The sequence below is a fragment of the Megascapheus bottae genome, chromosome 1 (assembly GCF_031878675.1).
Source record: "Megascapheus bottae isolate mThoBot1 chromosome 1, mThoBot2.hap1, whole genome shotgun sequence".
Classification (NCBI taxonomy): domain Eukaryota; kingdom Metazoa; phylum Chordata; class Mammalia; order Rodentia; family Geomyidae; genus Megascapheus; species Megascapheus bottae.
The window spans coordinates 75,275,488-75,302,787 of record NC_143509.1 but is presented as its reverse complement, the minus strand read 5'-3'; the positions used below and the strand labels follow the sequence as shown (position 1 = coordinate 75,302,787).

The following is a 27,300-nucleotide window of genomic DNA, read 5'->3' as shown; positions in this document are numbered from 1 at the left end:
GTATTACATGTCCTTGAAATCCAAAGCTAGTTATTGATAAGAATATACTCAGGTCCTTCCAGCCTTTTCTGTTGTATGACAGGCAGAGATTGCACAAGCAGCTTTTATAGCTTGAGAGTGCGTCTCAGCTTCCTAGTCAATTTCTAGAAGCTGAATTGATTTCACTTTGATGAACCAAAGAAATGATCATGTATAAGAAAGACTCAAGCCAAAAGCCCTTACTTATGGGAAATGGAATGGGTAGGGAAAACATAAATACAGAAAATGAGCTGCAATTTATTAACCAAGTTAAACAAAAAGGTCCCTTAAATTTATCTCCTCTGTTTCCACATAATGAGTCAATTAATCTTCTAATGTTTTATAAAAGTAAAAAAACACTACAGTAGCAGCTGGTTTTTATGTTAAAGCTAATTAGGAAAACACATTAAGTCAACAGAAGTGCTGAAGTTACATTTAGCTCAGAGGAAAGAAGTATGTTCATGAGCTGATGTTATGGACAAGTCTAAACAGAAGGATGATAAATGAAGGTCTGTCTTTTATGCCCTGCAGTCTGGTTTTCAAAGCAGGCCTCTGGCCTTTGAGAGGACAGAGAAATGGGTCAGAATCTTAGGATCTGCTTTGATCAAGATAGGCATGGAACAGCTCACGTCTGTTTCACAGAGCTGGTTGGAAAAATTTCCTCATTGTGAGATGATTTTCAACCAGTCACTATTTTTTTTTCCTTTCTCACTGTGTTTTTCCCCTTTTGGTACCAGTACTGGAGCTGGATCTCAGGGTCTCTTGCTCTTAGTTGGTTTGCTTGCTCAAGTCTACTACTTGATCCATACTTCCAGTTCTGGGTTTTGCTGGTTAATTGGAGATAAGCTCACAGACTTTACTGCCTGGGCTGGCTTAAGTCACAAATATCATATCTCAGCCTCCTGATTAGCTAGGATTTCAGGCATGACTCACCAGCACCCAGCTCAACTGCATTTATAATAACCTTAAAAAGGAGACTCAGGGAAAAAATCAGTTAAAAAAATCCTAATATGTATCTTTAACATATTAAGCAAAGGGTAAAAAAAGGGGTAAATTTAGGATCAATCTTACATTTTCTTAGTGTTGGCCTGATGTTGGAGCAGGAGAATGAAAGCAAAGTATTTTAAGATTAAAATTTTAAAAAAAGATAAAAAAAATAGAAGGCATAATCAATGAACAGCAGTGGTTGTCAATTGTCACACGCAGGCCACATAGGGATTGTGTCTCAATGCAGATTTCTCCTCAGAAGCCCAGAGTTGGGGCATGAGCTTCTGAGGTTACATTCACTCCGAGACAATGCTACAACTGGTCCTTGGACTTCCTTGAGTGATGAGGTGTCAGTAGGTTGTTTATCACAAGGTCCATGTTCAAGGATCGTCATTTTTCTTTCACCCTTTCTGAATTTCAGTGGTCTAAAATAATTCCTATAAAAAACCTCTGCTTTGGAATAGAAAGCATGTTAGCTGAGGAGCTTAACCTGATAGGAATGAAGGCTTTTTTGCATTGCTGTTGAGAAGAGTGTATCCTGCTGAACTGTGCCTCCTGAGATGCCATTCCTATGCAGGCATCTCCTCCTAGTGGCCAACAAAACCCATGCTGGACAACTTTTTAACCCCAACATTGCCCCATAAAGGGGATTATGAAGGAAAAATTTGGCAAACACTAAAAAACAAAATCATAGAGACAAAGATAATAGTAGCTGTAGCATCTTATTCAATATTTATGCATTTTTTCTCTCATATGATTGTTTAAAAGCTCAATTGTCTTTGAAAAAATTGACATAATGACCAATATGAGGAAAAATAGGTAGAACAGAGAAAAAGAAATGGTCTCCAAAGGATACAAAAATGGTAACAGTTCTAAACCTTCTTAATTTCAAGGGCTTCTAAACCCTTTATTTAGAACTCAGTGTGAGAAACAGTTTGTAAACAGAAATAAACTAAGATTTTAACCCGATGGTTAGATGATCAAATCTATCATGTTGATTCTTAATATAGGGTTTCCAGAGCAGCAGCAGTAGCACTGGGAAACTTTGTAGAAATGCAGTTTGTTGGCTCTCACCTCAATTAAGTACATTAGAAATATTGTGAGAAAGGGCCAGTGACCAACCTGCTTGTTGCAATGTGATTCTGATGCTTAGAATGTTTGAGTCACTGATATATTGAAATTATGATCAGGTCATTAGAAATTGCAACACCATTGGTTTCTAGGAAATTTTTAAAAAAGAAAACAAACAAAACATCAGCCTCTAGGACATGGAGAACCTCCTTGTCACTGTATCTTGCCCTGGGAAAATCTCCTTTCTTTCAGGTTCAGATTCCTCACCAGAATGTTAAGGGTCAAAAAGCATTTCCTGTTTCTTAATCACTGTGGAGGTGGAATTCAAGGGGGGCATTTAAAAAACTAAACATAAAGCCTGTCTAATTTCATTTTTTTTAAGCAGGGAGAGAAACAAACACCATCAATTTAAGCAGTTCAGCAGAACTGGTTCATAGGGAGCTACAGCTTTTGATGTATTGCAAGTTTTCTATGAAAGCCCAGGATCCTAGTTCATAAGAAAACCCTACAATGTTATATATTGACACCCTTTAGTCCAATTTGTAAGTTATAGTGAAAAATTATTTGTTATAAAAGCAAAATGCATATATTCACTGTTTACTGAATACCTTTATCATAGTGTGAACACTAGAAAAGTGAGTTTGAGGATGAAACTGAAATAGATGAGGTATCTATTTTTCTCATTAAAGAGGAATAAAAGTTTTTTTAAATACTGGGATTTGAACTTAGGGGCTGTGTCTACTAAGGAAATGCCTTAACACTTGCGATACACTGTCCTTTTTTTTTTGTTGTTGTTCTGGGGCTTGAATTCTGGGCCTGGGCACTGTCCCTGAGCTCTTCAGCTCAAGGCTACCACCCTTCTCTTTGAACTGTAGCGCCACTTCCAGTTTTCTGGTGATTAATTGGAGATAAGAGTCTCACAGACTTCAGTGCCCAGGCTGGCTTTGAACCATGATCCTCAGATCTCAGCCTCCTGAGTAGCTGGAATTACAGACATGAGCCATTGTGCCCGGGCACACCATCCTTTTTATTGTAATTTATTTTCCAGAGATAGTCTAGCATTTTTTTTAAAAAAAATCAGGGCTGTCCTCAGTCCAAGATACTTCCATCTTTTTGTTTTTCATATTTTGGATTACATACTTGAAACACTACTAGGCCTGAAAAAAAAACTGTTGGTCTTCACTCATGCTTTTGTCTTAATTGTTGTAAAAATTCATTTCTGTTTTCACAGAACAAGTTTTAATTTGAGTTTTTCAAAGAGACTACTCACCTCCAAATCCAGGTCTCATGGAAAAATCATGGTCCTTGATGTGGAGAAGTTGCTGGTGTTTCCCAGGCCACACTTTGGTGGTGTCATCTTTGTTCATTCTACTGTCTGGCTTGCTGTCCCATCCCAAGGGAGAAAAGAAAGCCTTTCAGAGATGCATTCTGCTTCAACACAGCATGTTCAGAAAGGAGTCATTTATGGCTCTGTTCCATAAGAAAAACTGAATTTGGAAGAAGTGCAGAAGACGACTGTATGGAACTAGTTTGCAAACGAGTAAGGTTTCTCAGATTTTTTCCAGTACTGGGGCTTGAATTCAGAGCCTGGGCATTGTCCTTGGGCTTTCTCAAGGCTAGTGCACTACCACTTAAGCCACAGCACCGCTTCCAACTTTTTCTGTTTATGTGGTACCCAGGAATCAAACCCAGGGCTTCATGCAGGCTAGGCAAACACTCTACCACTAGGCCACACTCCAGACTCCCAGAATATGGATTTTAGACTTAAAATACTCCAATTATCTTGGGAGAAGGTGATCAAAATTCAGATTCATGGATGCCAGCCCCCTCCATGTGCCTCTAGGGAATCAGCCTGGCATGTGGTATGCCTTTACACAAGCCACCTAAGTGAGTCACGGGATCACTCGGCATTGAAAGGGTGTAAAAACAGAAACATTATGAAATTTTAAGCTGATGCAAAGAGTGTTTGCAAGAGAAAAATAAGAGAGCAGAAGAGTGAGAGGTTCTAGAACTAAGGGTTAATGACATTTGGATAAATGGAAGCCAAGTTGTGAAGCAGGCAAAGTCTGCATAATGTGTAGCTCTCCAGGGTGAAGGGAATGGGAAGTGCCTTTTTTCACATGTCCTGAGGAGAAAAGACAGTCCTGTCTGCCCCTACAATTGTGGACTTTGTCCAGTGCTAGACTTCTTAGACTCTTCTTTCCTGACCCACCCATTTTCCAGTTGTATTGCAGGAATGGAGATGAAGATGTGAGAAAACCCTGACTAGAAAAATAAATGTGCTTGTCATAGTCACTGTTAACAGCAACACAAAACAAACACAAAACACTTAGGAGTCAAACTTGGTAAATTCTTATCACTCGGGATACCTGAGATGCTTTTGCATTTCCAATTTGAATTTTAGCAAAACCCTAGTTGAGGGAATTTCTTGACTCAGTAAGGAAACTTGGATGGGGTGGAGGGGAGTGTCAGGTCTGACAGAGCTGGCAGAAGAAATATGTGTGTGCTTCGATCACTCTGTGTGGTCCAAACCACAGAGGTTTACAAAGAATATATTTTCCAGTGATAGAAATAGAGACTTTGGAATAACCCAATGAGTTTGATTCAAAATATGTGTAGCCATTGTGTGTTATAAATTATTAAATTACTTCCAAAGAACAAGAATTAACTAGAAACATAATTCTAAAAAGATAGAATGAACTACTTAATAAAAAGCAATAGCAAACATCTTTTGCTAAGTACCTCCTTCATCCATGCAAGGCACCCTACCACAAGGCACCCTACCACATGTTTTGTAAATATGATCTTTTTTTTTGGTATACATCCAAATCATCTGAATTTCTGGGCTTCATGCCCAAAGTTTCTGCTTCAATGGGCTTAGGGTATGAAATTTGCATTTTTAAACAATCTCTCAAGAGACCAACTGCTATAGAAGATAATTGACATTTTATGAAAGTGAGCTACTTACTTAAAAGAAAAAAGAAAATAGAAATGCAACTTTGTATGGAAACTCATGAAAATTATTGCTTTGTAATAATGTTTTTAACACAATGAAATGACAAGTCGCTAATGTGTCTTTTCAGAAGCATACTTCTCCATGAGATTGGAGAGGAAAACTGACAAGTAAAAACCTTAAGTACAAGAATTTTCAAGTGTATGAATTTACAGATAACTTTTTAAAATTATATTTTATTGTCAGGGTAATATATAGAGGGGTTTACAGCTACATTTGTCAGATAGTGGGTACATTGCTTCTTGAACATTAATATCCCTTCTCATGTTTTTTTTCCCCCATTTTCCTTCCCTCCATCCCCTCCCAATCCTCTGGTTTTCCCCCTTTCCTTCTCTATTTCAAATAAACAAATAAATATATACAATATACCTGTAACAAAGTCAGATACAGTAACAACATGAGATAAACCATAGAGAAAAAAAAAGAGAAAAGAAATAGCTTCATGAAGTTCATTAAGAACAATCACAAAGATAAACCTCTTGTTTCCCTGCCCTGGAATTCATTTTGCTTGGCCTTATACTATATGGCTATATGTACATAGCTTTTGAGCTATTGTGATCCTCTGCTAGGAGAATCTTAGAGGTATACTAATTATTACAAATGAGGGAAACCATGGAGCCTATGTTTCTTTGGGTCTGGCTTACGTCACTTAATATGATGGAAGCACTGAATTCCATTATGTATAAAATACCACATCTTCTTGATCCATTTATCTACTAAGGGGCATCTGGGTTGGTTCCATATCTTAGCTTTGGTAAATAATGTTTCAATGAACATTGTTGTGCTAGTAGCCTGAACACTGATTATATCAAACAAAGGAATAGCAGTTCATGGAAGAGTTGTACACTAATAAAAAATAAGGTGTACACTAATATAAAGTATACACTAATAATAATTTTTACCTTTGCCCACAAAGAATTGTGTCCTTTGATAAATAGTAGGTTTAAACCTAGTAATAGGTATGGTATTTCCCCCTTTAGACATTTTCTATCTAGAATCAGACAAAGGAAATCATATTCCTCTGGCCCTCCTTTTCAGTATCTGAAATTCCCCTCTAATTTGTAAGTTGGAAAGGATTGATTTTGAGCAGTCTCAGGGGCCTAAGCAGGTCACCGTGAGGAAAAAAGTACATTGCTACAACTGGGAGAAGGAACACTGACACACCTGGCTTATTCTGATGCACTGGAGTTTTAACAAACATTCTGATTTCTGCTCCACAGCACTTCTTTCCAAAGGGCTTAGAGACTTACTTTTTGATTAAACCATTAGAATCAAAACTGAACTTGAAGACAACTAGGCTTGGCATCAGTTGGATGAAATTAACTCACATATCTGAAGTTATTTAACCATGATAATGAAAACCATGTTAAATGGGCAAAAGACAGAGTAATATTAGATCTCCATCTTGGTTAAGGATACAATGAGCTAGGAACATTTAGACTCCACGAGTGGGAGAATAAATATTGGCAAACCTGTTTAGAAATGCATCGCAGGAAGCACATGATATTTCATATGCTTTACAGAGTAATTCCACTCCAGAAAAATTGCAGTTTCTCTTGGGAAAGGAAAAAAAATGGATGAAGATATTTATTGCTCCTACTGAAGCTGTGCAGTGTTGAAAGTAAGTGCTCACAATTAACAGTTAATTCTTATTCAAACTAATAATATAGAATGATTAAAATTCTATTATGATATCTATGAAGCAGTGTGGCAACTGCACTCGTTACCTGACTTACGTAGCTGTACCCCTTCTGTACATCACCTTTAAAATAAAAATCTTTAGAAAAAGAAAATATAAAACAATTCCTATGATATAATTGGAAAAATAAAAATTGAACTGATATACCAATAAGGATTAAAAGTGAACCTAGAAAAGAGAAGTTATAATTGAAATGCTGATACTATATTCATAAAGAGAGAAAGAATGCAATCAAGAATCCAATGTATATCCCACAAAATGAAGACAAGGGAGTAGTATGGGGAAGGGAAAGATGAGTAAGAAGGTTGAAAGGGTGATATTAATCAAGACATGGTGTATTGTATTCATAAACAGCTTTGCTAAATGATAACTTCCTTGTACAACTAAATATAATAACAATTCTTCCCAAATAAAATAAAATGCTTCTTTATATGTCATTATTCATGTAAGAAATGATCTTGACTGCACTGTTCTTGCTATCTAAACTCACATGAGCTTATATGGGGACTTGTTTGTGTGTGGGGGAGGGTGTGTTTCACAATTGGACTCACAAACATTGGAAAGTTTTATGTGAAGACCTGAAATTCTTACTTCTTTTTAACAGATCAAAGAAACAACCTAGACTGAAGTTCTTACAGAATAAGAAAGGATGTGATGTAGCCAGCCTCCATTTTGCAGAACAGCATGTGCATCACAGCTGGAGCCTCTTTGACTTTCTCCTGTCTTCCTTGTTGTAGTTCTGAGTCTGCCATCCCCAGGGAGCTGTCTGCAGCAGTTCATCCTGAGACATGTGGAGACCATAGTATAGACTATAGTACTATGTTTCACAAGTGCTCTCCAGTTTCAAAAGTCCCGATTTGTAGTGTCTACTTAATACTTAGAAGCAAGCATCTGATTTCAAACTGGCAAAATCTATGACAGAGATGCATGTAGGCTAGTTCATTATAGTATGATTTTGTACAATATATTGTAGTAATTCTACCATGGTATTTATGATAGACCTATATAACCTCCAGAAAAAATGACAATAATAGTTTTATAATGATAGTAAAATAATTATAAGTGAATTATAAGTGAATTATAAGCATTTGCTACCTTTGCTTTAAAATAGTCTACTTAGGGGCCGGGAGTTTAGCCTAGTGGTGGTGTGCTTGCCTAGCATGCACAAGGACCTGGGTTCAATTCCCCAGTACCACATGCATAGAAAAAAGCCGGAAATGGTGCTGTGGCTCAAGTGGTAGAGCTCTAGCCTTAAGAAAGCCCAAGGATAATGCCTAGTCCCTGAGGTCAAGACCCATGACTAGCTAAAAATAAATAAATAAAATGAAATAGTCTACTCAGAGCCAAAAGCCAGTGTCTCATGTTTGTAAACCTAACTACTTAGGTGGTTGAGACCTGAAGATCACAGTTCAAAGCCAACCTGGGCCAGGAAAGTCTGTGAACTTTTACTATATTATTCACAAACTGGAATATGAAAGGTCTTGGGTGACTTTCTCTAGAGACTATGCCCTATAGCAATACTGCATTTGTCTCAGATGCTTTAAAATCTGCATGGGAAAGTATTGAAGGACAGCTCAGAAGTTGGCAGCCTCCCTTAGTCTATTATCCATGGAAAATGCCTAGGTTCCCTTCAAACTGGCTATGGGGAGCCAGTGAAGATTGGCTCCATCCCCAGTGCCTTAGATGATTTTTTCATTGAAGAATGGAAGGAGTTTGTATTAACTTTAATGAATCCCATTCTAGCTGGTGGCTCAAAGGTGTGCCTCACTTAGGATTCAGAGATCTAAAAGCAAACATATTCAGCCTTACAGAGTGGAAGCCCTGGAAGTCCCTCTGGAGTAAATTTGGCTTACATGGTGTTTAGAATTTTCTTTCTTTAAATATGATCTAAAATGAATCATTTCCTATAAGAGAAAAATTCCCAACTCACCTCCAAGTATTGATGTTTTTTAATCGCTCTTTGAAGTACTAAAAAGTTCACATGGAAGATTCATTTGGAGCAACTCTGCTGGTCCAGTGCCATAGATTTACTTTCTTAGAGAAACATCTACTGACAGACTGGACAAATCCACTATGTAAATGGTACATGATATTTTAAGCAGTTTTCTATTTAACTTAATTTTTTGTTAAATGGTTGTGTAAAGGAGCTGCCATTAAACAAAGCAGTTTATAAATGCAATGCATCTGATCAGTGCCTCCCCTTCAACATTCTCACCCACTTCAACCCAACTCTTCCTTTACTTTTCTTACTTTTGTGGTATCTATAATGAAGTTTTGACTTCATGTTCTTCCTTTCCTCCCTTTGTCTACCCTCTCCCCTTGGTATCATTTACCCTCTTGTATGTATCAGATAAACTACGTAAATATTAAGAACAATTCAAAAATAAAAGCATAATAGTTTGGTATAAACTAATATGCCCCAAACATTCCCTTGCTTAATTGCCTTAGAAAGTGCTTCAACTCAGCAGATGTGTCATTTCAGGTTTGGTGTCTGGGAGCTGAAGGCTGAAAGGAAAATGTGAAAGCTAGGTTCTTTTCATTTTATTTTATTTCTTTTCTTTTCTTTGGTAAATTTGGTACTGGTACTGGGAATTGAATTTAGGACCTGGCTTCTGTTCCTGAACATTTTTGCTCCAGGTTAGCACTCTACCAATTGAGCCACAAACTTCTAAGAAGTAGATTTTTTAAAGAGGAAATTTGAAATCAGGAACCTAGTCCCTATTTCCTTTTGTTTCTGGCCATTAAAACTGAGGTTTCAGAAGACAGTTCTTAAAATTTGGTGTCATCTTTACTGATCATGTGGTGAATGTTAGGTATATTAAACGTGCGAGGGCAAATTGTCAGAACCTCTGTCACTCTGTTAACAAGCAGGGTTTCCTGGATGAGATGATTCATCTTCATCCCTCAATTTCTTCTTCTGAATCTATTTGGATTCCCCCTCCCTCCCTCCATCCCTCCCTCCCTCCCTTCTTCCCTTCCTTCCTTCCTTCCTTCCTTCCTTCCTTCCTTCCTTCCTTCCTTCCTTCCTTCCTACCTTCCTTCCTTTCCTTCCTTCTTCTTTTTGGATTTTTTGTTATCTTTAAGTAATTGTACAAAGAAGTTACCATTATAAATACATTATGAATGCAGTGCCTCTTAATCCTTGTCACACCCCTTTCAACATTTTCACCCACCATTTCCAATTTACCTCTTCCCCTTCTTTTCTTCATTTTCAGGTTATATGTTAAAATTGTCACATTTAACAAAGCAGTTTATATATACACAATGCACCTTGTTCTATGTCATCTCTTAACACCTTCACCTCCTCTTCACCCCCATTCTATACTTGCCTTTATTTCTCTCAATTATGTGACATACACAGTGCATTTTTGCTTATGTTTTACTCCCTTCTCTCTTCATTCTTCTATTTGTGTCCTCTTGCCCACCCCCTGCAAGTACACATTTTATGATATTTATTTTGTTGGGCTATTGACTTAGGATCTCTAAAAAAAGACATTCTATGGTTTTAAAGGTATATTTCCTCAAACAGCTGAACTTACATTCAAGGCAATAGGTATAGCAAACAAAAATAATGACAAAGGAAACAAAACAGAAACATCATCAAAATAAGCAAAAACATCTTGTTCCTGTTTCTTGGAGTTCACTTCAATAAAATCATTTTATATGATCACATGCACATAGCTATGAGCCCCTGTGAGCCTCTCTTAAGAATATCCTTCTTTGGTCTCACTATGTGAATGTCTATTTCTATATAATTTATCATGTCCAAGAGTATTTTTTTCATTTTTAACCATCCAGTGTGTTTACTTGTGGATTTATAGACACATTATAGTTACAGAAAATGAGGAAAACTATGCAACCTATGTTTTTTGGGGTCTGGCTTATTTTACTTAGTATCATTTCTTCCAAGTCTTTCAATTTCCTTAAGAATAGGGCAATATCATTCCTTCTGATGGAAGTATGGAATTTCATTTTGTATATATAACCACATTCAGAATGATATTTTAAATAGAAGAAAACTATTCTCAAAAAACAATTATTTTTAATTATTTCATCAGTATATGGGATTATATTACCCTAAAAGTACTTGACATGAAAATAAGTTGTTGGTTAGGATATTTTTACTTAAAGATGTTGAAAAGCAGTAAACAAATGTTATTAATAAAAATAAGTATGTTACTCATTGGAGCAATTCATTCACTAAAAGGAGATTTCTACATGAATCATTTATTTGCTACAGATACAAAATATACGATGCTGCCCTCTCTAATGTCAACCTGTTGTCATTTACTCTGAGGAGTAAATGCTGTATCTGGAGACAGACACTGCCAACAAAGACATATTTCCACTGAAGGTATGCTTTTGTATTCTAGTTGGACTGAGATCTCTCATTAGAGGGCTGTAGCAACAATCACGTGGACTGTGTTGAGAACCTTACCGGGTCTGTTTCGTTGAAGAGGAACATCGCTGGTGGAGCTTCCTGATGTCAGAAGCACAGGAGGCATTTGGCACAAATGTGATCCAGATGTAGGCGACAGAGACCAACCAGAAAGCCAAGACCATGTCTTCCGGAAGAAAGGCGTCAGGTAGATGCCACCAAATTACTATCTAGATTTCTTCTCATGTGTCTTTAAAAAATTATAGAGTATGTCAGGTAGGAAGTATGGAGAAAAAAAAGAAACTATGCCTTTAGTGGTATTTCTTGCCCTAGAAAAAGAAGTAGTTTTACAACATTGGCAGGCATGTATCTGTCAAAACCACTGGCAATTCCAGGACAGAACAGAATTTCTCATGCTTACTCTGCATCTTTTAGTCCATTATTTAAGGGAAGGTTTCAGCGAATGCTGACCTCTTCCTCAGTAAACTCAACCTGCAGTCCTTAGCAGAGATATTGCAAGGCTTGCGAGGCTTGGCATTAATCCTCTTAAGCCAGGGCAATATTATTGGAATCAATTTAATGACTCTGTAAAATAATATGCTTAATGAGTAAAGATGATTAATTTAATCTTAATTATGTATTTGAAGACCTTTTATCTCATGACTTTTTTTTTAAATCCAGAATATTTCTGGATTCTCCACCCACCAAAGCATCAAATTATTTGAGCACCAAAATTTTTTTATTATTATTTATTATTATTTTTTAGGAAAACAATTATATGGTAAGATGAGGGCTAATCCCATTGGTAGTAAAATGGCTCCATTTAAGGTAAATATAACAATATAATAAGCAACTTGATAAACAAAACATCCTGCAGGATGTGCCCAAGCACCTGCTCTCCTCTTTAAACTGTGGCTTTACGAGCTGATAAGCAACTATTGCCTAAACAGAATAGAAACACCAAATGAGAATATGACTTCCACTTCTGCAAGGAGCCTCAGAATGGCCATTTCAGTGATGTTAGACTTCTCTAGTTGGAGTATCACAGTTCAGGGACAGGTGATCTTCTTACTACAACTGAGAAAAAAAGATGTGACACTTGCCAGAAACAGTGTTGTAAAGGAAGTGCTTACATTTTCTTAAATCAGTTTGTGTACTTGACACCTTGTATTCTATATTAGGCCTTTACCATATCAACTTATTTTTAAATTAGATTTTATCTTCTCTTAATTGTTATGTCAAAAATCTTCTCTTCCTTAGGGATTTCTTTTCCCTTCATTCCTCCTGGGGTTTGAACTCAGGTCTCCACAGTTGCTAGGCAAGCACTCTACCTCTGCAAATACATTCCCACCCCATTTTTTTTTAAATCTCTGATGGTCTTTAACATATAGTCTTTCCTTTTGACATGGTCTGGACTGTGATCCTCCTTTACTCATGTAGACTGGCATGTGCCACTGTGTCTAGGTATTGGTTTAGATCAGGTCTCAAGAACTCACGTGTAAGAGCAAATACCTAGAATGAAATTTGCTCTCTGAACCACCTTTATAGGTTCAAATATACTAAATTCACATTTTCCAGGAAAATGGTTGCATAAATTTACTAATCCACTAGCAGTGAGAGGCATCACTTTTCCCTTTTTATTTTCTCTCACTTTTTCTTTTCTTAGACAGTACTTTGTGTCCCAGGCTGTCTCCAAACTCTCATTTCTACTGCTGCTTCCACCTACAGAGAGCTGATTATAGGAGTATAGCACCATTCCAGCACTTAGCATGAATAAACCTTTTTAAAATCCTCTTATGATTTTTTAAAACATTGGTGTAACTTATCTTTCAAATATTTTCATATGTAGTTTTCCCTATTGCTACAGAAGTGTAGGAAAGTTTTTTTTAAGGGGTGGATGGAGACATATATATTTTTAAATAAAATAAACAGCCAATTGATGGACTATAGGAAAAGTTGCTGGCTTTCTGTTTCCATCACTTTGGCTTCCCAGATTAGGATGTTGTCATTACACTGTGATCTAAGTTCTTGTTTCTTCTACCCCTGTGCTGCCAGGAGATTCAGAGTTCTTACCTTTGGTCCCCAAGACTCTGTGAGGCTCATATAACTCAGCATCCAATACCCTCAATTTTTAAAGTAGTTCCTGGAGTATACCAGAAATGTTTTGTGAAAAAGTTTTTTTTGTGCATATAAAGTCTCAAGTCCGTCCTGGAATGTTCATAGCTGACAAAGAACTAATAAGGTATGGAGGGACTTCTTTTTTTATTGTAATTAATAAAAGGGTTACATGATATTTGCCAGATAGAAGGTGCATTAATTCACATACATTGATACCATTTCACATGTCTTGGTACCCATCACCCTCCCCCCCCACCCACTACCCACCCCCCGTCTTGGTTTTCCCCCCTTCCCTATCAAATTTCAAATAACCAAATACAAATAAATTCAATATTTCAGATAACAAAGTGAGATACTGTAACAATATGAGATACCCAAGGGACAGCAAAGGAGATGAGAGATAACATAGTATATTAAGGACAACAATCATTCGTTATATGGCTTTTGTTTCAATATCCTGGAGGTCCTTTCAATTAGCTTCATACTATATGGCCTTATGTATCAAGGTTTTGCTGTATTGCAGATCTCTGCTAGTAGAGCCCAAGGTTTCTACTGATTATGACAAATGAGGGAAACCATCGAGCCTAAGTTCCTTTGAGTCTGGCTTACTTCACTTAATATGATTTTTTCTAAGTCTTTCCATTTCCTAACAAATGGGGCAATGTCATTTTTTTCTGACAGCAACATAGAATTCCATTGTGTACAAATACCACAACTTGTTGATCCACTCATCAACTGAGGGACATCTAGGTTGGTTCCATATCTTTGCTATGGTGAATAATGCTGCAATGAACATTGTTGTGCTAGGGGATTTAGTATGCCCTAGATTCTGGATGGTTGGGTAAATGCCAAGTAGTGGAATTGCTGTGTCATAGGGGAGTTCTATGTTTAGCCTTTTGAGGCACTGCCATACTGCTTTCCATAATGGTTGAATGAGTTTACACTCCCACCAACAGTGTAGTAGTGATCATGGAGGGACTTCTTGAAACAAGTTTAACCTAAGCAATGAGCTTGTTTGGAGTTGCCCTTACAAGACTCAGCTGAATTATTGGGGTGGGAAGCTTCTTTATTTTCATGTGTCAGTTCATGTGCTCTTGCCTTCATGAAAGTCCTGCTAGGATTCTAGATAATCATTTTGCATCTGAGAAACAAAGCAATAATGGAGACCCATTGACCTGTTTCCCAAATAGTCTTTTCTCTACGAATTAAACAATGGCGTATCACCATTAAGGGAGGAATAAAGACAGTTTATTTTTGTGATAATGTATTTTAAGTAGGAGATGGTTTGAATAAATATAAAATAAGCAATGGCTTAGGCTAGAAAGCATTAGCCCATAGGCAATCTTAGGGTTTCATTTCAATTACAGGCGAGGCATCTGTCTCTGTGGATGCTCCTCCTTAACCTTATTCCTTTGGTGCTTTTCCTTTGGAAGCCCTGTAAGCTTCTTAGGAAAGAAGCAGAAATCCACATCTGTCAAAATTAAAAAAGTAAAACGACCAGGGAATGAAATGAATCATTGAGTCTCTGGAGAACCTTGTCATAGCCTTACCCTCCCTAACACAAATGACTTCTGGCTCATTCTACTCTAGCGATGCCAGCTACTTCCTATTCTTTTGGCAAAAGCTCAAGGAGAACACCTGGGTAGCGTGGCTGTATCTCCAAACCCCCACACTGGGGTATGCAGCTATTGAGTTACCTAGAAAGACAAAGGAAAAGGACAGTTAAAGTCTCATTTAGACTGGTGTAAGTACATCAGATGATAACAGAGCCCTAGCCTCCAGAAATCCCCACTATGCTGCCAAGATGTCAGGCAGGGGAAATACAGACACGGTAGAGTCATACCAAGTTTATACAGATGGTCTTTGAAAAACATTGTGCTCACTCCTCCCTCGTCCCTCTCTCCTTACAGTCATCCATCAGTGTTGCTGCAGGATAGCTTGTAAACCCCTGAAGATACAAGAATATAAGGGTGCTTAAGTTTCTTATTGGGTTCAAAGGCATCATATTTGCATAAAATATCTATCCAGTCTCCCTTCTACCTTCAATCAGGCTGAGGTTACTTATAATATGCAATGCAATGTAAATACTGTGTAAATAGTCACCACATTCTAGAGTTTGGTTAATAATGACAAGAGCAGCTTCTGCACATGCTCAGTGTGGGCTTTTCTCTGCATATTTTGGATCTGTTATTGATGAATTATAGATGTGGAACCTGCAGATCTGGAAAACAGACTACATGAGGAATCTAGCATGAGAAAGGTGCAATGATCCAAATATTTGATTTTGTTATTCATTTGCCCCAGAAGTGGAGTGTCATTGCACTTTGCAATATGTATGATTAGCCACCGCTAGTGGACAGTTTGCTATCTGCTCACAAACCTTGCTTCACTTAACAAGGAAACTCTAGTTTCCCTGAATTACCGTAGACCCAGTATATCTTTCCATTGAGCGATCCTCTGTTCATTTCCCTCTTACATGATTTCTGATATGAATTGTGTTATATGAATAGAAACACTGTCTTTTTTTTTCTTTTTTATTTTTTTATTGTAATTAGTAAAAGGGTTACATGATATTTGCCAGATAGAAGGTGCATTAATTCACATACATTGATACCCTTTCACATGTCTTGGTACCCATTTCCCTCCCCCCCTACCCCCCACCCGTCTTGGTTTTCCCCCCTTCCCTATCAAATTTCAAATATCCAAATACAAATAAATTCAATAAATCAGATAACAAAGTGAGATACTATACCAATATGAGATAACCAAGGGACAGCAAAGGAGATGAGAGACAACATAGTACATTAAGGACAACAATCATTCATTATATGGCTTTTGTTTCAATATCCTGGAGGTCCTTTCAATTAGCTTCACATTATATGTCCTTATGTATCAAGATTTTGCTCTATTGCAAATCTCTGCTAGTAGAGCCCAAGGTTGTAGAAACACTGTCTTTGGCAAGAGATTTAGTGTTCCTGAAGCAAAGCCAGCTTTATGGCAGTAATAGCACATTACAACCACAAGATGGTAGCATAGCACATGTGATCCCATCTTGATAGCTCTAGGTGCTCTCTTGGGGGGACTCCCCTCCCTGCAAAGTGCTATATGAGTTATACTTAATCAACGTAGGCAAATGAAAAACTTAATGACATAATGTTAAATGTTTCAGGCAAAATCAGGCAAAAACTAAATTCACCTTAAATGATTGACTGTTCTAAATACATTTCAAAGATATCACCTGCCATATATTTCAAGAACAGCACTTTATTTCTAAGTGCTTAGAAGTAGAAGTGAAAACAGAAGAATAAAGCTTTCTATCAAAATGAGGAAGCTGTCACAAATAATGTTGTAAAATGCCACTAAGAAGACATTAGGAAATTCAATTCTGGCACTAGATATTGTACCTTCTTTCCTTTTAGACTTCAATAGGTCTCATCATAATATTTACATCCCTTTATGTAGTTTACTGTGATCATATGAATCCTTCATTGCCTTCTCATGCCTCCTTACCATGCCATTGGCCATATCTTCTTCCCCATGAGTCTGCCTCTTCCTTGTCTATCTTTTTGTAAATCTAGGTTTCACTATAAGAGAATATGTGTGCTAGTTTTGCTTCTGCGTTTCGTATATTTTGTTTAACATGCACTCTGATCCTATTCATTTTTCTGCACATACTGTAGTCTTATTCTTTGGGAATGAATCAAATTCCATTGTTAACATGGTAATAAAGAAGGATGTGCAGAAACTATTTTGTGGTTATAAGAAGATGTATTCATAGTCTGTGTTGTTAATTGTACAATTCATTTGTACAGCCACTTAAAGATAAAATTTAAAAGAATAGATAAAAAAGAAAACTCAGGGGCCGGGAGTTTGGCCTAGTGGTAGAGTGCTTGCCTAGCATGCACGAAGACCTCGGTACCACATACATAGAAAAAAGCCAGAAGTGGTGCTGAGGCTAAGTGGTAGAGCTCTAGCCTTGGGAAAGTCCAAGGACAGGGCTCATGCCCTGAGCTCAAGCCCAGGACTGGCAAAAAAAAACCCCCTCAAATGCAGAACAAAATGAAGAATTCCTTTGAGTGTACACTGGAGAATGTTATACCTGGATCAAAAGGTAGTTTCATTTTAGAGTTCCAGGAAACTTGATAGTGATTTCCATAGTTATAGACTAAACTATCAAATGACAATGAATATAGTTTATTTTTTACCATATTCTCACCAGAATTTGTTGTTTATTTTCTTTTTTTTTTCTTTTTTTTAGTCATGGGGCTGAGACTCTGAGCCTGTACGCTATTCCTAAGCTCTTCAGCTCAGGGCTATTGCCCTACTTCCTAGGGCTATAGAACCACTTCTGGTTTTCTAGTGGCTAATTGGAGATAAGAGTCTCACACTCTTTAGTGCCCAGACTGGCTTTGAACTTCAATCCTCAGATCTCAGCCTCCTGAGAAGCTAGGATTATAGGCCTGAACCACCGCCCCCAGCTTTGTTGCTTATTTTCTTGATAGTAGCCACACAGATTGCAGTGAACTGGAATCTCAAGTGTAATTTAGATGTGCAGTTCCTGATGACTAATGTTGTTGAATACACCTTCCTGTGTCTAGTTTCCATTTTTATTTCTTCTTTGGGGAATTGTCTATTCAATTTGTTCTTTATCAATAAGGTTATTTTTAGTTATTTTAGTATCTAATATATTGAGTTCTATAGACATTCTAAATGTTAATTTTCATATCATGTAAATAGCTGGTAAAGATTTTCTCTCATTCTTTTCACTAATATAATTGTTTCATTTCCTGTGTAGGAGATTTTTGAATTGATGTGATTTTGTCTGCCATTTTTTTTACTTTAAATTGGACTATATAAAATTGTACATAGCAAGTGGTCTCATATAATTCCATATATGCATGCATACAACATTAACATAATAAACCAAAACTGATAATGACTATCTTAATAGATACAGAAAGGGAATCTGATAAAGTTCAATTCCCACTCCTGGTAAAAATACTAAAAAATATATAGAAGGAACTTACCTTAACCCTAAAGGATATGGATGAAAATTTATTGCTAGCATAAGCAATGAGAAAAAATTGAAGCTTTTCCTCTAGTTTCAGATAATAAGCCTCCTCACTTCTGTAGTTGTTTTGTTGGTTTTTTTCCTTGTACTCTGTTACTAATTCTTCAATATACCTGAGTCCATTAATGTTTAATTCATCAGGTAAATTTGAGATATTTCCTCATTTGTAAGTCTGGCAGTGATTCCAACATGAAATCAGTACAACTGTTGACATTTATCATCATCATGTATGATTTTTAAGTCATGGTTTCTTGTTTATGGAAATACATATCTTATACTTAAATGATACTCTAAAATTTTTAAGTTGTTTTATACGATCCATCCAAATTATCTTACTTAAAATTATATTTGGTTGTATAAGTAGCTTGTAAACAATAAATGGAATACCATATTTGCTCTATTGCTAGTAAGATAATCTAGAAAGGAACAAGAAAAAAAGACAAATTGCCATGTCAAAATTGTTATTTTGGTCTGTTGTATGGTTCGTTGTCCCTTGGTTATCTCATATTGTTACATTTGCATTGTAAAATACAAACTTTACTTCTATGACTTATTGCATAAATTTTATAAGACAATTTTTTCAAATATTTTTTATTGTAATTAATAGAAGGGTTACATTATAGTCACCAGATAGAAGGTGCATTACTTCACAAATATTGATACCCTTTCTCATGTCTTGGTCCCCATTTCCCTACCTCCACCCCTGCCCTCATCTTGTTTTACCGCTTCCCACTCTGATTTCAAGTAACCAAATATGCATATAAACAATATATCAGATAACAAGGTGAAATACTGTAACAATATGAGACAGCCAAGGACAGCAAAAGAGATGAGAGATAACATAGTACATTAAGGACAACAATCACTCATTATATGGCTTTTGTTTCTATATCCTGGAGGTCCTTTCATTTAGTGTCATCCTGTATGGCCTTATGTATCTAGGTTTTGTTCTATTGTAAATCTCTGCTAGGAGAGCCCAAGTTTTCTACAGATTATGACAAATGAGGGAAACCACTGAGCCTATGTTCCTTTCAGTCTGACTTACTTCACTTAATATGATTTTTTCCAAGTCTTTCCATTTCCTTACAAATGGAGCCATGTCGTTTATTCTGACAGCAGCATAGAATTCCATTGTGTAAGGAGATACACTAGGTCTCCTTGGCACAGGTCGAAACTTTCTTAATAAGGACCAAGAAACACAACAAATCAGAGAAAGTCTGGATAAGTGGGATTGCATTAAACTGCAGAGTTTCTGTATTGCAAAGGACACAGCTAGCAAATTACCTAGAAAGCCTACAGAGTGGGAGAAGATCTTCACTAACCATACAACGGACAAAGGCCTCATATCTAAATTATATCAACAGCTCAAAAAATTGAATCACTCTCAAACTAATCTCCAAAGAGACAACCATCCCATTAAAAGATGAGCCAAACAGTTAAAGAGAGTCTTTTCTGAAGAAGAAATAAGAATGGCCTATAGACACATGAAGAAATGCTCCACATCCCTGGCCATAAAAGAAACAACTCTAAGATTCCATCTCACTCCAGTTAGAAAGGCCAGGATCAAGAAATCTAAAAACAGATGCTGGAGGGGATGTGGCCAGGAGGGATCACTACTACACTGTTGGGGGGAGTGCAAACTGGTTCAACCACTATGGAAAGCAGTATGGCAGTTCCTCAAAAGACTAAACATAGAACTCCCCTATGACCCAGCAATTCCACTACTTGGCATTTACCGAATTGTCCAGAAACAAGTACATATGAAATCCACTAGCACAACAATGTTCATTGCAGCACTATTTACCATAGCAAAGATATGGAACTAACCCAGATGCCCCTTAGTTGATGACTGGATCAACAAGATGTGGTACTAATACACAATGGAATTCTATGCTGCTGTCAGAAAGAATGACATCGCCCCATTTGTTAGGAAATGGAAAGACTTAGAAAACATCATATTAAGTGAAGTAAGCCAGACTCAAAGAAACATAGGCTCAATGGTTTCCCTCATTTGTCCTAATCAGCAGAAACCTTGGGCTCTCCTAGCAGAGATTTACAATAGAATAAAACCTAGATACTTAAGGCCATATAGTATGATGCTAAATGAAAGGACCTCAAAGATAAGGAAACAAAAGCCATATAATGAGTGATTGTTGTCCTTAATGTACTATGTTATCTCTCATCTCTTTTGATATCCCTTGGTTGTCTCATGTTGTTACAGTATTTCACCTGGTTATCTGATATATTTTATATATGCATATTTGGTTATTTGAAGTTGGATAGGGAAGGGAGGAAAACAAGATGAGGGGCGGGGGTGGGTGGAAGGAATTGGGAACCAAGACATGAGAATGTATGTGAAGTAATGCACCTTCTATCTGGTGAATATAATGTAACCCTTCTATTAATTACAATAAAATATATGAGAAAAAAAAGAAAAAAGTTAAGATTTCCATTGTGTATAAATACCACATCTTGTTGATCCAATCATCAACTGAGGGGCATCTGGGTTGGTTCCATATCTTTGCTATGGTAAATAGTGCCACAATGAACATTGTTGTGCTAGTGGATTTAGTATGTCCTTGTTTCTGCATGATTGGGTAAATGCCAAGGAGTGGGATTGCTAGGTTGTAGGGGAGCTCTATATTTAGTCTTTTGAGGAACTGCTTTCCATAGTGGTTGAACTAGTTTGCACTCCCCGCAACAGTGTAGTAGTGATCCCTCCTGGCCACATCCCCTCCAGGACTTGTTATTAGATTTCTTGAACCTGGCCATTCTAACTGGTGTGAGGTGGAATCTTAGAGTTGTTTTGATTTGCATTTCTTTTATGGTCCGAGATGTTGAGTATTTCATCATATATATAAGACAAATTTTTAATAATGTATGCATTTATGCACGTTACTTTCAAGTTTTTATAATTATAGATTTTCATTAAAATTTAGAGACAGAAAAGTATGTTTTTCAAATATAATATTTATTGTTTAATGAAAAATCATGATGTGTATACTAATAACATTTTTTTGCACGTCCTGGGGCTTTAACTCAAGTCCTGAGCACTGTCCTTCGACTTTTTCCTCAAGGCTAGTACTCTGCCCCTTGAGCCACAGCACCATTTCTGGCTTTTTTTATGTATGTGGTGCCAAGGAATTGAACCAGGGTCTTCATGCATGCTAGGCAAGAGCTGTACCATTAAGGCAAACTCCCAGCTCCTATTTTTGTTTTCAAAAGCATACATAACTACCATATGCAAATAAAGACATCCATATTGGATGATAATTGCACTAAATGATTCATAATGACATAGTTTTGTTTTTAAAATCATACATAATTATTGTATGCAAATAAAGACACCCAGATTGGATGAAATTTGCAGTAAAAGCTTAAATATATCCTCCAATGCTTAGTGAAATCATAAAAATTGATATTTATGTTTTTCTACATTTTCATTATCTTAAAATTATGTTTCTAGAACTTTCTTAGAACAAATTATGAGAAAGGTATTTCATATTTAATAGTGAGAAAATATTGACAAAATTAGAAGATTCAGTGGGAAGCACGGTGAGTGAAACATTCCACTACAATATCATTAGAAGCTAACTTTCCAGAATCGAGGTGTAAAATTAATCAATTGCTATGAAAACAATTAATAGTTGTCCCCAAAATGAATAAAACACAGACATATGTATGCAGTAAACGTTATTTCTCAGTCAGTCAAGTTCAAGTTTAGTTCACCTAAAGGATCATATTTGCAATTTTTATTAAAGTATTGTGTTTTCATTAGAAAAATGCAATAGGATTGTTTGTAACAATTTGTTGATTTGTTTACAATAACCAGAAGATTGACTTTATTCTATAGGGAACCTTTTAGTAGCACCAAGGGAGTTCCTTTGTTCACAAATACAGTTAGTAAGAGAAGTAAATCATATTCTTTCCGGTCTACTTTTTTTTTATAAGGAAAATTAACAGGGATTGAATGATCATCGTTGATCTCTTCCTTCTTGAACTTAATGGTTCATCAAAAAGATGTAAAGCTTATGCATATTCTTATAGAAGCTGGGTGAGAATACAATCTTTATTTTACTGTCTCAGAATTATTTCAACACCAAGTGTTTTTCATGAGCTATTAATCTATGTAAAACAAATTTTCTTAGGAATTTACTAAAAGGGAAAGCTAAAGAAAGCATTTTGTTCAGTACCTCTTAACCTTTATAGATGCATAGGCACATATTCTCAGCATAAAGGCTGGAACTAAAATCATGTCAATGAATTACAGAATTGGTGTAATTAAGCTCTTTACTGTTTATTAAAAGCAATGCATAGGTATTTTATAGATAGTTGATGGGGAAGGTCTGGGGGAACCCATAATATTTATGAGAACTCAGGATCTGCATTAGACTTAATCACCCTGTAAGTATAAAATGGAACTGAAGCTGAAAGATTCTAAAATTTGGATGGATGGATTATATCTTTCATTAAAAAGTGTGTAATAGAATCAATTTATTGATTTTTTAAAAGTAATGTTTTTAAAGGTGGGAGTTCATTTTGGCATTTAATTTGGAAATCTTCCAGAATCAGGGAGGCTTTCTAATAACTGAATATCACAGGGAGAGATAGAGTGTCTGGGAGTCCCAGACTATCCTTCTTGGTTTGGTTAGACAGTGCTGCTGGAGTGTGCAGAGCAGAAGAGTTTATGATGGCTGCAGAGGGAGCTTCCCATTGTATTCGTGGCAGACACAAAGTAAGGATAATAGGATTTTTTTCAGTGTGACAGTGGCAATCTTACTTAATAATGACTGCCAACATTACCAACCTCTCTGTTAGTGCATTTTGCTTTTCCTGTTCCCAATAAAGATGAAAATTAACTGGTTTCCACAGACAAACTTAGCTGCATTTTAAAATACATGATTCTGCTGCTTCTAAGCCTTGTATTGTTTCAAAATTATTTTTCGTTAGTGTATTTTTCACCAGCTATTTTTAATTGTATTTTATTGTCTGGATACTTTTCATTTTCTTTCATTACAGATGAGGTGTTTAGAGAAAATTAGTTTCAGATCATCACAGAATTGGGCAAAAGAGAAGTTTTAAGTCAATAAATTGGTAATGGAATTAAAAATATGCGTGTGGTATCACAACCAAGGGGAATAAAATTCTGAGAGTTAGACTTCTAAATATTTCCTTGAATGGTTCTACTTAGACTTGCTATTTTTATATGAGTATATGAGTATGTCCTTTTTTATCACTAAAGGACCCAAATATATAACATATGTTATATCTAAAGTCTTGCTTAATTTGTCATTTAAGAAATTCACTGTGATAAGATAGACTTAGATTTCTTCCTTCCTCACATTCGATGGCATCAATCCTTACTTACATTGCAGGCTTATAAAACTTGTAAGTACATTTTTTTAGATTGGCTGTTTTATTCTGCCCTTGTAATTTTTATCATTGCTATTGTTTATTGTCTTCAGTATTTCTTCTTTGATATTATATTTAAAAATAGTCACAATTTTCAGTACAGGTATTGAAACACAGCATTTTTTTCTACTGTGGTTTCTTTTGTGAATTTACATTCTAACTTTAAGTTGATAATAATGCTCATATTATCTAATAGAGCAAGAAAACACATCAATACATAATCTTTAGAATGGTGATTTCTGAAATATTCATTCTAAATTACACAAAGAAATCTCTATCAGCATATCTACTGACATTTCTCAGATCTGTCTTTGGTATACAGACTAGCTGCTACTGTGGTGTATGTGTGTGTGTGTGTGTGTGTGTGTGTGTGTGTGTGTGTGTGTGTATCCTCTTAAAAAAGACATTTGACCAGCACCCAACTACTCAGGAAGCTAAGATATGAGGATTGTGGATTGAAGTAAGAATGAGCAGGAAAAATCCAGTAAGACTCTTATCTCCAATTAACAAAAAGCTGGAAGCTAGAAGTAGAGCTCAAGTGGTAGTGCACTAGATTTGAGGCAAAAAGCTCAGGGACAGCACACAAGCCCTGAATTTAAGCCCCGGGAGCAGATACAGAGGTGGGCAAGGGGAGAGAGGGAGAGGGGGAGAGGAAGAGAGATAGGGAGAAGAGAGATGGAGACACAGAGACATACAGAGACACAGAGACAGAGACAGAGACAGAAAACCACCCTTATTATTATTATTTTGCCAGTCCTGGGGCTTGAATTCAGGATTCAAGGCCTGAGCACTGTCCTTGGGCTTTCTCAAGGCTAGAATTCTACCACTTCAGCCATACAGCACTTCCAGCTTTTTTCTATGTATGTGGTACTGAGGAATCAAACTCGGGTCTTTGTGCATGCTCGCCAAGTACTCTACCACCAAGTCACACTCCTGACCCCAGAAAACCCTTATTTTAGTAACATGACCATATCACTTGATGTACAAAATCCATGTGGCAAAGGTAAGAATAACAGTGTTGTCACTTAGGAGATACTAAGTAATTATTTGATCAGATCAGATCAAGGTTCTGCTCACATAAATTTACTGAGAAAAAAATTTAAAATATGTGTGTGAAATTTAGGATATTGATGATATACGTAGGTATAAGCAATAACAAAGTTTATCTCATTTCTTGGTGAATTAATGTCTCAGAAAGAAAGACTATTATATAACATTAATACCAAAGTTTGACCCATTTTTGTGCAGTATAAAACTATGAATTAATTGCTAACAAATTGAATTCTCCAAGTTCTTTTAAGTCCATTTGGACTTGTAAAGTATTTCCTTTATGGTTTCCAGGATTTTTTTAATACTTCCGTGTAATCCCCGCTCCTTCCCTCCCATCATTCTCTTTTCCTTTCTTATTCCTTCTTTCTCTTTCTTTTTATTCATCTGATATCATCACCACCTATCACCAACATCATCCTGTCAGTCTAACAATTACAATGACTCTAAGTTTAATAAAATTAAACTTCTACAGCATCTTCATTCACCTTTCTAATAAGTCATCTAAAAAAATCCTCTGACCTCAACATTGTAAGATGATTCACATTTTAGGTATGTTTTTTAAAAGAAAAATACTCTAATATTGCATCTTGTAAGACAGAAGCATCTGAAACTATACTCAGACATTAGTCTGTGTAAATGTGGACAAGTCTTTCTTTACCACCCTCTCTCATTGCAGTGGGTGACTTAAGTGGATGTGATGGGGGGAAACGGGACATTAGTGACTGAGTTTGTTCTCAAAGGCATCACAGAGCGTCCAGAGCTGCAAGTCCCTCTCTTCCTGGTGTTCTTCTCCATCTATATCATCACCATGCTGGGAAATCTGGGGTTGATGTTGCTCATCTGGAAGGACCCCCACCTTCACACACCTATGTACTATTTCCTTGGGAGTCTGGCCTTTGCAGATGCATGCACCTCATCCTCAGTGACCCCCAGGATGCTTGTCAACAGCCTAGATAATGGGAAAACCATATCCCTCTTTGAATGCATGCTCCAATATTATTTCTTTGGATCCAGTGCAACCACAGAATGTTTTCTCCTGGTAATGATGGCCTATGACCGATATGTCGCCATCTGCAACCCTTTGCTCTATCTAATGGTGATGACCAACAGACGCTGCACAAGGATGATCAGTGTGTCCTTTCTGATTGGTTTTCTGCATCCCTTAATTCATGTTGGACTATTATTTAGACTAACTTTCTGCAAGTCGAATGTAATAGACCATTTCTACTGTGAAATCTTACCACTCTACACTATTTCTTGCACGGACCCCTCTCTCAATGCATTAGTGGTTTTGATTTTTGCTGGTTGTATACAAGCTATTACTTTCATGAGTATCATTATTTCTTATATCCGGGTCCTCCTTGTGATTATGAGAAAGAAGTCTGAAAAAGGCAAAAGCAAAGCTTTCTCTACGTGTGGTGCACACCTGTTCTCTGTGTCTTTGTTTTATGGCACTCTCTTCTTCATGTATGTGTGCTCTGGGACTGGCCCTGATAAATACCAGGATAAAATGTACTCACTGTTCTACACCATCATAATTCCTCTACTGAACCCTTTCATTTACAGCCTAAGAAACAAAGAAGTTTTAGGTGCCTTGAGAAAAGTGATAAATAAGTAAACAAACAAATAAACAAATATTGTTTCAGAAAACTTTATTTTTTCCATTTCTCTTTTAGCTTAAATAAATTTCTTTTTCTTTTTTTGCCAGTTGTGGGCTTGAGCTCAGGGCCTGAGCACTGTCCTTGGACTTTCTCAAAGTTAGAGCTCTACTACTTAAGCCTCAGCACCACTTCTGGCTTTTTTCTATGTATGTGTTACCGAGGAATTGAACCTGGGTCTTCGTGCATGCTAGGCAAGCACTCTACCACTAGGCCAAACTCGCGGCCCCTAGCTTAAATCAATTTCTATATTTAACTGTTCTTGATAAATAATAAAACTACTTGTTGCTGAATGACTACAGAATGTTAGGGTAGCTATGTTTGACTTTAAATTGTAACTGTCATCACTTGTCTAATTGACTCCAAACACTGACAGCAAACATTTTTAATTAAATATTAAAGCAGAAACTCAAACTATAGTCATCACATTCTTAGGTCTTTCTTACACCAATAAATATGTTTCTACATACTTACATTTTGAAATTCATTTGAATTTACATTATTTTAAATCCTTCATTAAAGACAAAATGATTAGAGAAAGGATGAGGAAGAATGTATTCATAAAACTCAATGTATATTCTGCAAAATTAAGAACACCGGGGCCGGGAGTTTGGCCTAGTGGTAGAGTGCTTACGTAGCAAGCACGAAGATCTGAGTTTGATTCCTTGGTATCACATACATAGAAAAAAGCTGGAAGTGGTGCTGTGGCTCAAGTGGTAGAGGTCTAGCCTTGAGAAAAGTCCAAGGACAGTGCTCAGGCTCTGAGTTAAAGCTCCACAACTGGAAAAAAAATATTAAGAACACTGAGGGAAGGGATGAGGTTTG

General features: G+C 36.6%; 2 protein-coding genes across 2 annotated transcripts in view; one reads left to right on the top strand and one right to left on the bottom strand.

Moving 5' to 3' along the window:
• Gabrr3 (gamma-aminobutyric acid type A receptor subunit rho3) overlaps window positions 1-11,351 on the bottom strand; it is a 34,828-nt gene extending 23,477 nt beyond the window's left edge. Inside the window, exons 1-2 of the mRNA XM_090332945.1 lie at window positions 11,227-11,351; window positions 3,347-3,459 (exon numbers count right to left, since the gene is read on the bottom strand). Coding sequence (XP_090189071.1) covers window positions 3,347-3,459; window positions 11,227-11,351 — 238 coding nt within the window. The remainder of the gene's footprint in view (window positions 1-3,346; window positions 3,460-11,226) is intronic.
• Window positions 11,352-25,511: 14,160 nt separating this feature from the next.
• Window positions 25,512-26,435, top strand: LOC150069484 (olfactory receptor 5AC1-like). The gene has a single exon (XM_090332935.1). The coding sequence runs from the start codon at window positions 25,515-25,517 to the stop codon at window positions 26,433-26,435; it is 921 nt and encodes a 306-aa protein (XP_090189061.1). The 5' UTR covers window positions 25,512-25,514.
• Window positions 26,436-27,300: the final 865 nt, after the last annotated feature.